Source organism: Dreissena polymorpha, chromosome 3 (assembly GCF_020536995.1).
Source record: "Dreissena polymorpha isolate Duluth1 chromosome 3, UMN_Dpol_1.0, whole genome shotgun sequence".
NCBI classification, from domain to species: Eukaryota; Metazoa; Mollusca; class Bivalvia; order Myida; family Dreissenidae; genus Dreissena; species Dreissena polymorpha.
The window spans coordinates 74,875,620-74,892,858 of NC_068357.1; the positions used below are offsets into that span (position 1 = coordinate 74,875,620).

At 33.5% G+C, this 17,239-nt stretch overlaps 1 protein-coding gene and 1 long non-coding RNA gene across 2 annotated transcripts in view; both read right to left on the reverse strand.

The window, feature by feature from the left end:
* Window positions 1-17,239, reverse strand: part of LOC127872340 (myosin-4-like) — a 360,094-nt gene that overhangs the window by 23,803 nt on the left and 319,052 nt on the right. The window contains exon 30 of the mRNA XM_052415671.1: window positions 14,711-14,815. Coding sequence (XP_052271631.1) covers window positions 14,711-14,815 — 105 coding nt within the window. The remainder of the gene's footprint in view (window positions 1-14,710; window positions 14,816-17,239) is intronic.
* Window positions 8,935-10,427, reverse strand: LOC127874797 (uncharacterized). Its single transcript, XR_008047099.1, has 3 exons — window positions 10,297-10,427; window positions 9,697-9,814; window positions 8,935-9,104 (listed from the first exon to the last, which is right to left on the reverse strand). It is a non-coding gene; the product is annotated as an uncharacterized LOC127874797 (long non-coding RNA).

The following is a 17,239-nucleotide window of genomic DNA, read 5'->3' on the forward strand; positions in this document are numbered from 1 at the left end:
GGATGAGTGAAGTGTATCTGTAATTTTGCTAAAAGTGATAACGATAAATAATCAAATTAAGTATTTACCAAAAACATCAATTTAAAAATGAAAGTTAACATAATATTTATAGTTTAATGCTACATCGCATAAGCATACGAATATTGTTCGAAACAGTTAGATATGAAAGGTTAAACGGAGATGATAAAGTATGCCTCGATTGTACTAGTGGTGTAGTAGTTGAATTGTATGTTATATTAAACTCTCGAGAATATAGTGTGTCGCCTTTTCTTTTTTTTTTAAAGCTTGTAGAATCAATAAATTGTTCAGTTAATATAATGAAATGGAAAAAGTATGCTTCCACTTGTCAAATTAAATAGCTGTAAAATGCAAAATCATTGCTCCGCCTGCTTTCCCACTAAGTACAGGTTCTACAAGTCCCTCGTAGTATTCATTCTTATAAACGTCTGCGAGACATTGACGCTTCACGCGGACACAGAACGCAGAATAAAGACCCTCGAACACAAGTGTCACCGAGACTGCTCTGAATCTCTTACATAGAGCACACGGCTAACCAGCTCTTCCGCAACATGACAACATAACTAATTTGGACACAATACGGCGAAAGCTGGTTCGGTGATTTTCCATCAGACACGACTCTGTGTACACTATTGTGCTCCAGGGCTTGCTACAGGGAGTTAGATGTCGTTAGAAAACCTGCTTGATTGACAATGCAAACGAATGGTCGTCCCTCACCATTGATGAGCTACTCCAAGCTGCCCACAACATACCTTACTGGTAGGGGATCTCTGTGTCGACGTCCCTCATTTATCCCTAACGGCTTGACCGGTCAGGGAATGATGATACAGATGGTTGCATGCCTTATTTTTTCTGAGCATCGATCTTGTTTGGTAATGTACTATTTAATAATACCTTTGCATGTGCGGTACGAGCTGGTGTTAACATACAATGCTGCTTACACGACCAATCAACCTACAATCATCTAATCGCACACAAGTTTTTCATTCACATATTTTATCAAATATAGTTTTGCTGTGCAGAATTGTATGATGGTTATAAATAAAGTATTTAAATAATGGAGAAGTTGACTTCAATAAAAAATAAATATGAAGTTTGATATTATATCTTTGCCGTTTTTGAAAAGCATGAAAAATAAACGTTTTTCAAATAAAATGCAATATGGTGTATTCATTATATGGATTTGATCTGTTTCATCCTTTCCGATGTCTGTGAGTAAACATACTTAATTAAACGGAAACAACACATCATATCAAAACATAAATGCTAGTTCACTAAGTAGAAATGTACATCCCTTATCTCTTGTGGTATTAAGGTCTGTATCAAGGTTCTTCTTCTTTTTTTCCACATCATAATACTTTATCATGACATCTTGTTTGTCTTTTTCTATTTTCTTTATCTTAAAATTTAAAGAGGCACACATTAAAATTGTATTGTGCAGAAAAAAGGAACATAAAATCACATTGTTTATTAATCAGAGATGTCATTAAACAAACACGTTATACAATTTGAATAGTGACCATACGTTTTGTTTTCATAGAAATGTAAAATAACACCAAACTAACGCATGTGTACACATTTACATGCGGATTGAAATATCGCAAACTACAAATTATATCTATACAACAAACTGCGTTAAAATAGATCTATAGGTCTAAACGCCACTACAACAGATGTTCTGAACAAGATTCATGTTGATTGATCAATAGATGCGCCATCTAGTGTGTTCATAAACTCGCTGTGTATCCATAAACAAATAATCGCTTCCTCTTTTTTTGCGATCGTGTTTGGCAAAAGAGCAAAATGATTTAAAAATAACAACACGATAAATTATCATTGGATTGTTCCGATCAAGTTTGAAACCGAATTGAAAATATTTGTCGAAAGAGTAGTTATAATGCTATTTTTCTTTTATTTGATCTAGTTTGTGACTCTAAAAGTTTCATATATATTGGAAATACACGTTAGTCTTGTTATTAGGGTATATACAGTGGCGTTTTACGACAAACGCCGCTGGAAGGATGATTTCACAATATGCATATGTATGTATTTATCACAATGATATTTGTAGTTTGAATCTCTCAAAGCTTCATTTGCAAGCTTTGATCTACGTTCGTGAATGGCACGAACAATACCATTCCATAAAGTAAAATATATATTTGTATTGAATGGATCACATCATTAGCATTCTTTTCGACTTTGGCTTTATTAATCGAGTTATGTGTTTATTTGTTCAAACTGAAGAATCAACATCTAACGCGGTGGTTGTCGGTGATATGGGATCACTTGTCTTCTTAACATGTTAATTATGTTGCGATATATATCGGGTGAAATAACAACTATATCTCAGTCAAAAGTGAATTCCCACAGTGTGATTTAGTTATAATTAGGATTATTCATACATTTGTAAAAATAATATCCTCAAAGATGTGTTTGCTACAGATGGCACACATTTTGCAATTATGCCAGAGTCTAAATATCAACACATAAATAAGACTATATATTATTAATTACGAGGCTTCTTACTAACCTAGTAAGATAAGCCAGGCAACTAATATGACAAAATACACAGTCAGCATGTTACCTGGCTAAGCCGATATAAAACGAGTAAGGTAAACGTATTTTGATTTTCTTTTGTTTCTTTGCATATTTCCTATTGCTGCGGTATTCTGCATTTAAAACCAAAGTTAAAGAAAAACTTACCGAGTAATTAACTTTTCCCAGACATTCCAAGTTGAAAATCCTTGATATAGTTTTCCTATTTTTGTCATAGCATTTAATTGCAAAATTCAATTTTTAGACCTTAATAATGACACAGCAAGACTTATTTGGTAACTATTTATACACCCGTGCCTGATATATGCATTTAGGATAGCAAATGTGGTTTAACAAGTAGAATGATGAAATATAAGCCCACAATTAGTGTAATAATTTCACATTAAGCCATGAAAATAACAATATCTAGTTGTAAGTCATTTTGAAATTAGTTGATCAATACAAACGGCAGAAGGGAAATACTAAGTTCGAGCATAGAATGTTTTTCAGATGTAGCCTTGATCGAAAAAAACAACAAAAAGCGTATTTAGTTTCACCACGTACTATTTTAGCTCACGCTTCCGTTGCAACGGTACCAAAATCTAAACAAATATTTATGCCATAACCATGCTACAATTGACAATGCTAAATGTTGCATAAACTTTTTCCACATATAGTATTTATATAATGCTACAAGATAACTATTGATGCAAAGCATCAAAGGGCGTCGGGAATTTCAGTGTAAAAGGCACTCAATGAAGTTACATGGATTGATTTACTTTCTACCGTAAATATTAATATATTGGCCGATTATTGGCTCCCAAATAACCATTATCTATGATGTTGTGTTATAACCCCCAAATAACCATTATCTATGATTTTGTGTTGTAACCCCAAACATTTCATAGTTCATTTTATTTACATTGGTTTCCTTTTTTTACTGGCATCCGTGTGCAGTTTTCATTAATGGAACAGAACTGTGTAGGTTTAAAAAAATCTGCTTCATCTTGTAAGCGTAATTTCAACTTTTTCTCAACTTCAAGGGGAGATGATTCTGAACTTATTCTTACGTTGCTCATTGACGAAAGGGGTTGAGTACTCATTGATATGAAAAGACTGTAAAAGTTTTAATGTTTTTACGAACCAACCCCCCCCCCAACCTCTCACACATATATTATATGGGCATAATAAAAACAAAAAATGGTTACAATGAAACAGCATATTTATTTAAACTAAAATGTCTACATCAAAACAAAAAGTTAACATAGAACACAATAAAATAATTTGATTATACTGGGGCTCGAACCTTTGGCCACTCACATGCGAAGCGAGCGTGTAACCACTACACTACGGAACCGCTTGAAAAATCACATACTAACTAAGATATTAATAAGTGACTGTAGCAATAAAACGTGTAATCGCTGTCGTCTTGTAAAATTGAAGAAAATACGCGTTAACCAAAACTCGAACAGCAAAAGTCTGCGCTATTGTTACAAAAACCACAAAATAAATGTATTTTGATTATGTTTTTTTTTTACACAAAACCAGAAGGTTTCACCAGTTCGCGTATTTTCCCAGTCCCTGTGATATTTTATTATTGCCCTATCCCTGTGATCAGTTATTAATTTAAAGAATTAGCTTTGCATTATTGGCAATAAATGCTGTAGTAAATGTAATAGGTACAAATGCAGTGCTTATTTACACTAATGTACACAAAAAATCACCACTATGCAAGATATTCTGACAGCAAAAATATATACATTGATCCGTAAAACAACTTCTCCTCCCATAGGCGAAAAACAAAACAATGGACAAAATTGTCACAAAACCAGGTTTTCAATGTGAAAAAAAATCTGATTAAGGGAGACAACTCAAACTGAACTTTTGAAATGAACAAACAAAATTAACCCCCTTTGTAAGTTTGTTTCAAAATAAATCTATTATCTATTTTAAGTTGTGGTGACCTTGACATTGGAGATATTGACGTGATTCTTTTGTGCGACACACCGTCCCATGATGGTGACATATGTGCCAAATAATTGTAAAATCTCACAATGAATGACATAGTTATGGCCCAGACAAGCTCATTTATTGCCAATTTTGACCTTTGAACTCAAAGTGTGATCTTGACCTTGGAGATATAGACGTAATTATTTCGCGCGACACACCGTCCAATGATGGTGAACAAATGTGCCAAATGATTTTAAAATATGACAATGAACGACATAGTTATGGACCGGACAAGCTTGTTCCGCCCGCCCGCCAGCCCGCCAGCCAGCCAGCCCGCCCGCATTTGCCAATCTAATAACCAGTTTTTTCCTTCGGAAAACCTGGTTAAAAAGTATTACATACGAGTCGCCGCACTTCTGTGCGACGCCAATCAAAATCTGCGTACAGTTATAATAACATATAGCGCATTATTTGATAGAGAAAGTTTTTTGGGCCCGAAATGGATCACTTTGATCAGTTCATATTGCTCATACACGCACTGATATACAGAATAACATGAATCTGTAGAATAATTCAAGTGTGCAAACGTGTGTGTTAATATGTGAAAATGATGGATAGTTCATCATGAACTCATATTGAAATAAACGATGCGTTTGAATGGTACGTACACAGATAAGGAAGGAATTTCTAATCAAAACCTTTGAACTTAAATATCGTGTTTTCAATGTTGTCTACAGAGAAGTTTAGTTTTCCCCTCGCAAGAATCGATCCTGAGACTTTTCGGTGCAGAAACGTGAGCTTTACCTCAAAACGAGGCCTTTAATATGATAAGGTGAATATCAGAATAAATATCTTGTTATAATGTTGACAAGGTTATCGTAGTTGTACGAAAATTCTCGGACACATTCGAAGCGACAGGAATGCTCAATATTACACGAAGTTCATTAAATTATTAAAACCATAACTTCGACGTACCAATCTTCACACGTTCCACATGCAGAGAAAATACAGGTTTTTAACACGTGGATATTCTAAGATATGCGAATAAGCAAAAAATGAATTCGCATGTGCTAAATATACAGATTTATTTGTTCCTTTAATAAGGACACTAATTTGATGCTTCTGTGAATGTATTGATTAAGGAAATGAAATCGTCTACTTCATAAACAGTTTAAGTTTTCCGTAGTCACTGTTTTAACACTTTTGTATGACAGAAGACAAGTCTCTGAATAATTTCTAAGTGCTATTTATTCTTTTTCTTAAGTTGAGTACAATACCAAGTGATTCAAAACTATCAGTCTATCAGAGTGTTCTCTAGATCCGAGGCGCAGAATGAATGCTTACAACAACCACACAGCATTTTATTCTCAGGAAAATAAACATAAAATTTAGATATGTCATCCCATTCTTGGTTGGTTAACTGTTCTCTTCCCCCGATCTTCTAAACCAACCCCTTCGAATAACCCTTGTAATTGGATGGATTGCTTATGCACCTACCAAATGTCACAGCAGAAGAGTGCAATATACAATTATCACTTATGGAACAGGAGACCTCATTTCATTTGCATACTTGATCATACCAACATATGCTCTCTATGGACAACCCACATTGGTAATATGAAACCTAACACTTCTATATCGATTATGCAAACCATTCAATCCGAACTTGTATCGTTATGTATCTTGGGAAATTGGAATTACACTTATATAATATAATTATCATATCTGAATTATGTATTGGTTTGAAGTTATGTTGACCTACGAGCCAAACTGTTAATCAAGACTAAGACCCTTGTCAACAGATGTTCCCGATAATTGAACTACATTGAATAAATGAAACCATACTTCCATAATCAATTTTTCAAACTTTATTACATCCCATCCGAAGATTCTATTTCCTAAATTAGTTTACATATAGTTTATTTTTCGTGTTTTTGTCATACAGGTGTCAATGCCAGTTGGCCAGGGTCATGCCATGACAGCCACATATTCAGGACGTCGGGACTCTGTGCCAAACTGGAGAGGGATAATCAGACCTTTGCAGATGGTGTGCTCTTAGGAGATAGTAGGTATGTTAAAATTGTTTTAGCTTAGTAAAACGTGTTCTATTTTCATGTTAATGGCAAAGAGGCTTGAATATTATAAAGTAATTGCGGAAATATAATTGCATCTCATGCGGTGTTCGACTAGGGGACACTTACTTTATCAATTGAGGAAATTTTTCTGACACGCACATTTACTCCTCCTGTCTGAAAAACTTAGACGCACACGTCCTTTTTTTCTACTATATCATTTCATAATAGTCACCATGTAGATCTGGAACCCTTGATACCATGGCGCTATATATACTGAGCTTACCAGACAGCTGATTCTGATCCATGACTTATAGACTTGTACCAGTAAAACACGTCTTTCATAAGTGCCAATATTACTTTATAAACAACAAATCATTAAATATTTTTATACAATTTACAATTTATATGAAGTTCAATTTCACCAGTTACCAATGCAAAGTGTACATGATGACTCCTTTCCTGGCGACGGATTATGTGGCCAAGGAAAGATATCAGCAAGCCCACGCACGGACACTAACAGTCATTGAAAGAAGCTTTGGGAGACTCAAGCGTAGATTTGCTGTGCTTCACTCTGAGGTATTATTTTAATGAAGCAAAGTGGGTTTCACATACACTTTTCAACCAAATTATCATACAGTGAATACGTACATTTGCCATCTAACAATAACACTATGCATTTGTATATTTTCTTTTTATTGCATTCAAATAACTTTGATTTCTAATTATTTTTTAACACTTGACATTTTTAAAATAATACAAAAAATGATGATAATATTAAGGCATACATACATGCACACTTACATACACACGCACTCAAACATACGCACACACACGCCTTAAGCGGGGGGAGTAATAAGTCACTACCTGATAAATGAGAACAATTACCTAAGGACATTTTGAGAATCCATTTTAGTATGGTAGAATCCTTACCAAATAAAGCATATTTAATCATATTGTGTGATTTTGACCTTTGTGTGTGACTTTGACCATGACCCTATCAACATGGATCCTAAATTCTACACTCGGCTATATAATGGAAAACAATTGTGGACAGTTATTACAGAATCACTTGATACATAGTAAAGAAATGACTTAATCATTAATAATTCGTCAAATTTGTGACCTTTGACTTCAATGTGTGTCCTTGACCTTGGCCCTTGGCATTGTGGGTGTTGAATGTGAAGCATCCCCAGATAATTGAGAACAACTATGGCAAGTTTTATGGCTCTGGCTCATGTGTTAATGGATATAACGCTCTAAGCCTATATTAAAATTCATTTTTTCAAGATACCAAGGGCCATAACTCCGTTATTAATACATGTAGATGGTGTACAATGCCATTTGGTGTGCATCATCCTCTTATCCATATATATATATATATATATATATATATATATATATATATATATATATATATATATATATATATATATATATATATATATATATATATATATATATATATATATATATATATACTCATACCAGGTTTCAATGAAATCCACCAAAGCACTTCCAAGATATGGCTCCGGACACAAAAGTGCCAAATGGACGGACGGAAAGACGGACGGACGGACAACGCCAAAACAATATCCCTCCGCCTATGGCGGGGGATAAAAACAATATCATACATATGCAATGTATAAGTAAGTCAATTATTTTCATACTGAAGAAATTAGTGAATGTTCATTACATAATTTAAGCCAGAAATCATTATTGGTTTCTACATTTAAAAGTTTAGTTTAGTTTAAACCTATTTTTTTTAGGTCGATTGCATTTGAAGCGTAAGGCTTATATAAACGCACTCGATTCCGATTCCTGGGCCTAGAACCAGTACTTTTTGTCTTTTGGGGGAGATGTAAAGAACGCTCCCATGGTGGGGATCGAACCCGTGACCTCCCGGTCGCTAGGCGGACACCATATCCATTACACCACGGCGACCTATATTTAATATGCCCATAACAGTTATATTATTTCAATATTTGCAGGTTAGATTGTTGCCGGCAAAGGTATGCAAGATTACAACAGCATGCGTGATACTATACAACATTTGCATCGCTCTCAACGAACCTGACATTGATTCTGATGAAAATCAAGACATTGATAATGAAGTCTTCAATCTTGCAGTAAACGGAAATGGAAGCGGTACTCACATACGTGATTATATTGTCAACAGATATTTCGCATAATAAAGAAAAAAATCTTTCATTTATGTAAGGACATTTAATATAAAGGGTATCACCTATTACAACTATTGATGAACAACATTTAAAATACTCAATGTTAACCATTTTGTATTCAATAAAGCAAACAGGCAAATTTAAAACTATTATTCTAAGTTAAAGAGTTGATACGTTTGCTCATTTACATGTAGTTAAATGGTTTCTCTTTGAGGCAACTAACTCAATGTCACCATGATAATTAGTCCTCGAAATATGTGCAATTGATGAAATCATCAACAACTTTCTTGTCACGTCTCTATTCATCTGCTAGCAGCATGCGTATTTTTATATCAAGTAGTTGTTTCTGAAAATGTATATTTCACACTTAAACACTGATTCTTAACAAGTAATTAAAACTGAAACTTAATAGATCTTTTTGATTTTGTATGCATATAGTCAGTGCAGTAAAATTTATTAAGTTGATGATAAGTACAAAACAAACAAAAGTCAGTATTTGTGATTTTCAATAGAGATATAGAGACATTGTATTCTGAATATAATTATATTTAAAAAATACAATATTCATACATCATAATTTTCGATAACAGGTTTCTAAAACTGTTATTTGCGCATAATACTTTAAATGTTACTTAATAATATGAAAACATTTTTTAATGCTATTTTTTTAATAATTGAATGTTTGTACTTAATATTATTTTTGTTTGTTTTATTAAATTTCCTTTTTATTCAAGTGTCACATTAATTACCAGTATAAATCATTTTTAATAAGTTGTATTTTGCTGCTTGTGTCATTTGATATCTGAGTCAATTAATCGTCATAAATAAATACCTTTGTTTATACAAATAATTATTGTTGACGAATTTATGTTATTTATGTAATGATATTTGAATAATAATATAGAATACATAATGTAACAGTGTTATCACATTCTTACCTCCCGTTCCTGTTTTTTCACCTCTCCCTTAAAATATTGTATCCGCCAGTACTGAAGTTCATCTGACTTTATAGAGAACTTCATTTGTTTCTTGACTGGCCCTTTATTAAAACACTAACTGAAGTTAAAACAATTATATATGCAATAAACACTAGCAACTTGTAGGATGAAGTATATGTAGTAACAGATATTTTAAATACAGTTTTCTTAACAGCATTTGATCATTTAAGAGTACATAATATAATGATCACAAATAATAATAGTATTATTGATAGTAGTAGAAGTGTGGTTGGTGTTGCAGCGACGATGACTACTTAAGTAACTAGCCATTATATAAGTAACTACTTTTAGAAGCATTTACTATTAAGTAGATAAATTCAAAACTACTACTAGTAGTAAATTATATTAGTATAAGTAAATGCTAGAATTAACAGTAACTACTAATAGTAATTTTATTGGTACACATAACAATTAATAGAATAAGAAATATTTATTGCAGTAGAAGTTGTATAGTAGTAGTTGTAGTGATACCTTATCTTTAGTGCTCCATTGATAGTTGTATTTGTGTTATTATTATTTTAGAAATATTATTTCATATACCTTAACTGCTCCGTTGATTGTACTGATCCCACCAGGGATCCCACAGCCGACGCAACTGGCATGTTGGAGAGAAAGTGAAGACCATCTGTAAACAAACACAATCAGTATTGTGTGTAACCTATATAGACCACAACATAATAGACTAAATGGCGGAAAGCATTGTGTTTTAACAGGGTTATTGTGATAAAGTGGATACTTATGGACATGATTCCATATGAATTGGTGAGTGTTATTGTTTGATTATGATTCCTTAATGTTCTTATGCATTTTGAGATATCACGTGGGTAAAAATAGAACGATTATTGGATTAAATAATGGATGGAAGTTGGGAAAATCCCTGTTACTATAAATAGCTGTTTATCAAAGCAGACGGCTGTTGACAGTTCACGGTTTACATAAATATTACTTCCTATTATTTGTTGCTTTTAAAGAAAAACAAATTATTTTAAAAACAAACCAGCTTCATTGGTGTCAATTCCTCCAGGAATCCCATTAAAAGACGCCGAATCTTTATGCAGTTCGGCAATGCGAACTTTCTGGTCATCGACCACAGCTGTCAGGGTCCACCGCCAGTTTTACGCCTTTCTAATTTTTCACTCGTGACTGCAGCCTTACTTTCTCGCTTTTAGGTTTTGCCATTTATTGCTGCATTCATCTGCAGTTTTTACTGCAAAACCCTTGAGCAGAAATCTCTTCTGCTATTTTTGTCCACATATCTTTTTTCATTTTATTGTTCAAAGTTTATGTGTTAGTATTAAAAAAGTTTACTCATCCTTTACAAGCTCTTCCAGTTTTAAGATTTCTGAACTGCTGAAGTTAATGTTTCTTTTCTTTCTTTTTATTTCAGGTGAAGATGTATCTGCTGTGGATGCCATTTTGGAATTGGATAACAGGAACAGGAAGTGGAAATTTGGAAAAGATTGTGGGATTTAACATAGACGTTAAAGTCTTAACGATGCGTTAATTAACGCTAGCGTTTAAACTTGTTGAGCAACATGAAGTTAACGGCTGATTAAATTACGCTGCGTTAGGGTACTTAACAGAGGTAAAGCTTAACGGTAATGTTATCTTAACGATGCTTTGAGCAACCGGGCCCTGAAACTTCATCAGGAGATGAACGTTTCTACGCTAAACAATTATATACGTGAAACGTCCAATTTGCTGTACAATACAGGGAAATACATGCGATACAACATTAAGTATAAATTTACGTATAAGACTGGGATTGCTGTTGAGGTTGAAAGCGTAATCAGGTTAAGATGTTAGAATAACCCTACATATACCCTAGCAAGAATCACCGTATAAGGAAAGTTCATAAACAATGACTTATTCTTGGAAGCACACCTTCAGAAAGGTTCTTTGTAAAACAAAATTGAGTGCTTAAACTGGTTGATTACTATGCTTACTGCACCAGTAGCCCCGAATTAATCACAACAATCATATGTGTAAATAAATATTAAACCGACAGCATCTCAATTCAATTTAAAACAGGAATACTGTTTCGATTTAATGTCAAATAATGAACTCAATTCTGAACAAACACCAGATAGGTAGTAGTACAACTTTTGCTGGTACCCTGTTGTAACATGTATATTAAATTTCCTAGATCCTTAATCGATTAAGGAACAGCCCCTTAATTCTTATTTAGGCAAGCTTTTACAAAAAAAGGATACATACAATTCGTAAATAAAACAAAACAAAAGTATCAAGTACCGGTAAACATTTATCTAATGTATTACGGTACATCTTATAATTCTTCTTTGCGCTTACATTGGATTTCTTGTTTAAACCAACCTTACATTTTCTAACTAACTTTACATCAACCAAACGTTACACCTATCATATTATTTGGCATGTTTGTGATATAAAATATGCAATATAGTTCATTTCAATATGGTTGTGTTTATTTATACTGCAGTTCCTTTTATGCGGCTCAAAAAGAAAAAAAGGAACCTGTTCCTTATTATTTGTTCAAGTAAAATAAAGCACAAGCATTCTTCCTTAAACGATTGTTTAAATAAAACAACAAGTACCACCTATAGGTTCACATTTCACGATGTTTGTATGGGCAAAACAAACTGTACATTTCACAATAAACAAACTTAAAACCTTAATGTACTGATAAAGCGTCATATTCAGGTGGGCAAATTAAATTATGAGCAAGCAATGGTCGAGAATGCTGAGAAGAAAAGTCAACACTCTTCTGAAACGGACAGCAAGTGTACTGGTTGCGCTGATTAAGTAGTGCCAGCCATGTCCAACACATCATCAACAACCCCATTATTACGGTGATCAGAGCAGATTCTGACACTATGAGCTCAACTTAAAAAGCATCAGCGGAGAAAAGGCAAAAACCAAGGGCAAGATATTCCTTCATCATTTAAAACCGACTTTGACATTCATAGACTAGTTCAATCTCTCCGAATGTCATTGCGAAGTTAAATCCAAGTAAAATCCGATACAACCACAATTTAATGAAAATGATCTAGCCTTAAATAAGAATACGACAATGCAACCAAGACAGTAAACGCAAATATGTATTGTTAAGAAACGTTCACGAACAAACAAAGGTGTCTATCAATAAAACTGAAAGATTCCCAAATACAGTGATTTTTCAAGAAACATCAATGACATTGATACTCAATCAGGACCATCCAACAGATGTAATGACAAACCAAGAGACACACTTGACAAATTAACAAACTAAAACGTAAAACTAAACTTCATGAAATCTTTCCTTCAGTTTCTTTGCTGGTTTTGATACAAACCCAAATAGAAAACATTGTTTTACACTTTAAGAAATCACGAAGAATGGGCTCATACTCCGTTAAGAGGATGTTAATATTATAGAGCCAAAATCATTAAACCATGTTGTCATCAACACTGACTTATAACATGTTATATAATGTGCTATCTTTATAATTTATGTTGTATTCTTATTAACAATACAATATACACACATATAAAAATGTCTACACAAGCTATATAAATACATAATACTATAACTATGTTACATACTTATTTTCAAATTCGAATTATCGAATATGTGTTATTTTTTAACAAATATATTCGATCCATTATTTTTTTCATATTTGATAAACTTGATGAAATGCAACTGATGAAATGGTTACGATCACTTGCTTCATATTGTATTCCACACTTACAGTATGTATTGTTAATTTGAAATACGAATACATTCTTTCTTTCAATCTCAATCTTCTTTAACAGTATACATATGCATATTCTAACTTCCCAAAGAGTCACACAACCCCATCTAAGAAAATCTCATCATTTTCCGTAACGTTGTCTTAAACTCTATCAAATTCATAAAAACTGGATAGGCCTAAGGAAAAGACCAAATAAGGAGCAAAAAATTACAAAAAGTTTTAATAGAAATCGCAGGTGAGATTGCATGACAAGCGCCATTTTATCAGTTCCAACCATCTATGATCGTGTACCAATGGTGTGGATCACCGGATGTACGTTCGGAATCCAACAATCCATCCGCGAAAAAAACGTGTTTTTGAAAATCAAAAAAAAAATTTAAATAACTTTTTTAATCACAGCTAGATCGCAACTGTTACACTAAGATCGGCGAAGGTTGTTAACCATCACAAAATCGTGTACCGAGGTTGAAAGTACCTGGATGTACCGCTGAACTGCATGACCGAGAAAACACGTATTCGCACTTAAAACGAAATTTGAAGAAAACCCGCTTTTACAGACAGTACGCGCGCAAGTGTTTGAATTAAACAGTAAAATAAATTAATGAGGCATATCGATTATTCGTTCCAGTCAAATGGATGGATCTTGATCGCTTCTCCCGGTGCAGTCTTGCTTTTATGGTGACCTATCGAAATCGATTTGCATCGGATTCCTTAATAATATCACTTCGCACTGTAAACGTATGAGAAAGGAATGGGATATCTAAATATGACAAATACAGCTATCGAGATGTCTTGGCCTACTGTGAGGGTCAGATAAACCTTAAAAAACTTTAACAGCGAAGAAAAATAAACAATAAATAAAAACACACTAAAGCGATAGGCGCGTAGGTTTTTTATTCCAGTAGACTAGTAGACATAAATACTCTATCAAATTGCCTCATGTTTATCCACTTGATTCAAAATTCAACTAGCATATCGTTAGAGCGTTTGTATTGTTTGTAAGCCCGAAAAGGCGTTTATCGTTCGTGGTGTGAAACGTTTTAAATAGGATAGAGGTTTGCTGTTCAGTCACTTTTGAACAAAAGAAATATAAAAGTGATGCGATCGAAGTGAGATATATTGTTGACATTGCATGGATTTTATCTGTGCATTTTCCCGCTTTCTATGTATTCACATATTTAATTTAACATATTTTATACATGAAATCAAAACATAAATGTTTATTTACAACGCCGAACTGTACATACCTGATATGTCGTCCTTTGAAGATCAGTCTCAACGTTCTTCTTCTGTTTTTCCATATCATTATACTTTGTCTGGAGTTCTTGTTGGTCTGTCTCCAGTTTTTTCTTCTGAAAATTTAACGTGGAAATACTTACAATTTTGTTATACAGAAATAAAGAGTATGCGAGCAAAGCGTTTAATTTTTTAGGTTATATGGATCGTCTCCTGAAAACACTGCATTCGGGATTTCATTGGGGTGAGAATATAAGAATTGAAAGTGCTCACTAATAATGTTTTACTAATGTCCTTTGTACACATTTGAATTCGGATCAAAATATGTGAAAAAAACAAACACCAGTGTCCCAGATAAGCTGCGTATCTGCGTCTTTTACCCTATTAAAATGTTCAAAAACGCAAAGAAATACAATATCATGCGTATTGAAAACGCAACCAATTTGACTTTTACGCAAACTCGTCAAATGGGATGCGTACAATACAATGGCTTCGATCGAAAATGCTTTTCTCGTGTTCGGTATTTTCTCTTTTGAAGTATTATCGTAACGAGGCGATGCTTTCATTCAGCAAGCACCTGGATGTTGGAGCAAGAAACAGTCAAAGTAAATAAAACGCTCGGCGGACTAGATTTCATAGTAAAATCAAGCGTCTGACCAAATAATTTACGACGACATACATGCGCTTTCAATCTGACTTAATCCGTCGTTTTATAACTCAGTTCACCCTATTTTAAGAATGAAATCACCCTATTTTTCAAAATCAAAGGGTGAAAACCCTATTTCCCAAATAATTATCTGGGCCACTGAAACACATTATATTTAAACAAAAAACTGCGTTCATTTATACATATTTTGTTGGAGACAGGTCATATGAGAGAGTCTTTTACATTCCATAACTGTTGAGTTTTATAAGTTTCAAAATATAAATGTCGTCAAAACGGCGTGTGAACTAAGTGTTTGACCGCACAGAAACCAGCAAAGAACCCAGTTGAAGTGCTTATCCGTTCTTTGGAGTGATAAGCCATTTTAGAGAGAAAAAGACGACATCTGGAGTTAACTCTTTAAATAAATTCAAATTAGCGCCTTTGTTTAAAATTCTCCTTATTTAAATATGATTTGGCATAAGCATGGAATCTATATAATATACACTATTCCATAGATTTCAAAATGATCAAATAAGGAAAAAAGGTCATTTTCCCTGGTAGTATATTTGTTTTATATTTAATTCAGTTCAATTATTACATTTTATATAAAAGCAGAAAAATTTGTCATAACAACAAGTGAGCTCAATTTCTTTATAATTTGACAAACACCGTGATTTCTTTACCGCTCGTAAACTAACTTTCTATATTTACTTAAAAATACACCCACACGGGCGGCCACGTGATTAAATGGAGCAAACCGTTTTCAAAGGTATAAAGAGGCCTCAGGACAAGATCAAATAAATAGTCCAAACTTCTAAGCCTTAAAATAAATCGCAGTCAATAATCCATGTCAATAAATCGATGACAATAATTGTTAATGTAGTCTGGTTTTCAAAAATGCGTAGTGCAGTATATCTTTACTAAGTTGTTTTTAAATGATAATCCAGTTCCTTTCGGTGGTTGAATAGAAGCTGCGCTGATTATTGAAAAAAAACTTTCATTTAGTGATGCAAGCATGACATTTGGCATTAATTATCTTAAGGTACCCCTTTTTCAAAAATCACGTCAGCCACTTGAAAATTTAAAATGGCGGCATTTTTTCAAGATGGCCAATACTCTGTTTTTAGCAAGAAGTACTAGTAGGGTCAATATATGAAAAAATACATTCAACCACCAAAAAATTGCTACAAAGGGTAGTTTAACTGATCCTGGTAGGGTAGAAGGTCCTTTAAAACATATCAAAAGTTTACCACAATCGGACCTTCGGAAAGTGTTTTTTTTTTCAAGATGGCCGCCAAGATGGCCATACAATTACCTATTAATGATCATAACTATGTAACTATACAATCAAGTTTGATGAATGTGTTGTCTATATCTTAGTTTCAAGGGGCAAAGAACACATAAAGATCATTAGACATTGTTTAAGTTTACAATATTACAAACAAATCCAACATGGCGTCAAAAATGGCCGCCAAGATGGCCACCAAAACATATTAATGATCATAACTATGTAACTATCTACTCAAATTCGATGAATTTGGTGTCTATACCTAGATTTAAAGGGGCAAAGAACACAAAAAGATCATCAGACATTGTTTATGTTTACAATAGAATACACAAATCCAACATGGCGTCAAAAATGGCCGCCAAGATGGCCGCAAAATCCTATTTATGATCATAACTATGTCAATATCCACTCAAATTTGATTATTTTGGTGGCTATACATAGGTTTCAAGGGGCAAAGAACACATTTAGATCATCAGACATAGTTTAAGTTTATTATGTTACACACAAATCCAAAATGGCGTCCAAAATGGCCTCCAAGATGGCCACCAAAATCTATTAATGATCATAACTTTGTAACTTTCCACTCAATTTATGATTTTGGTGTCT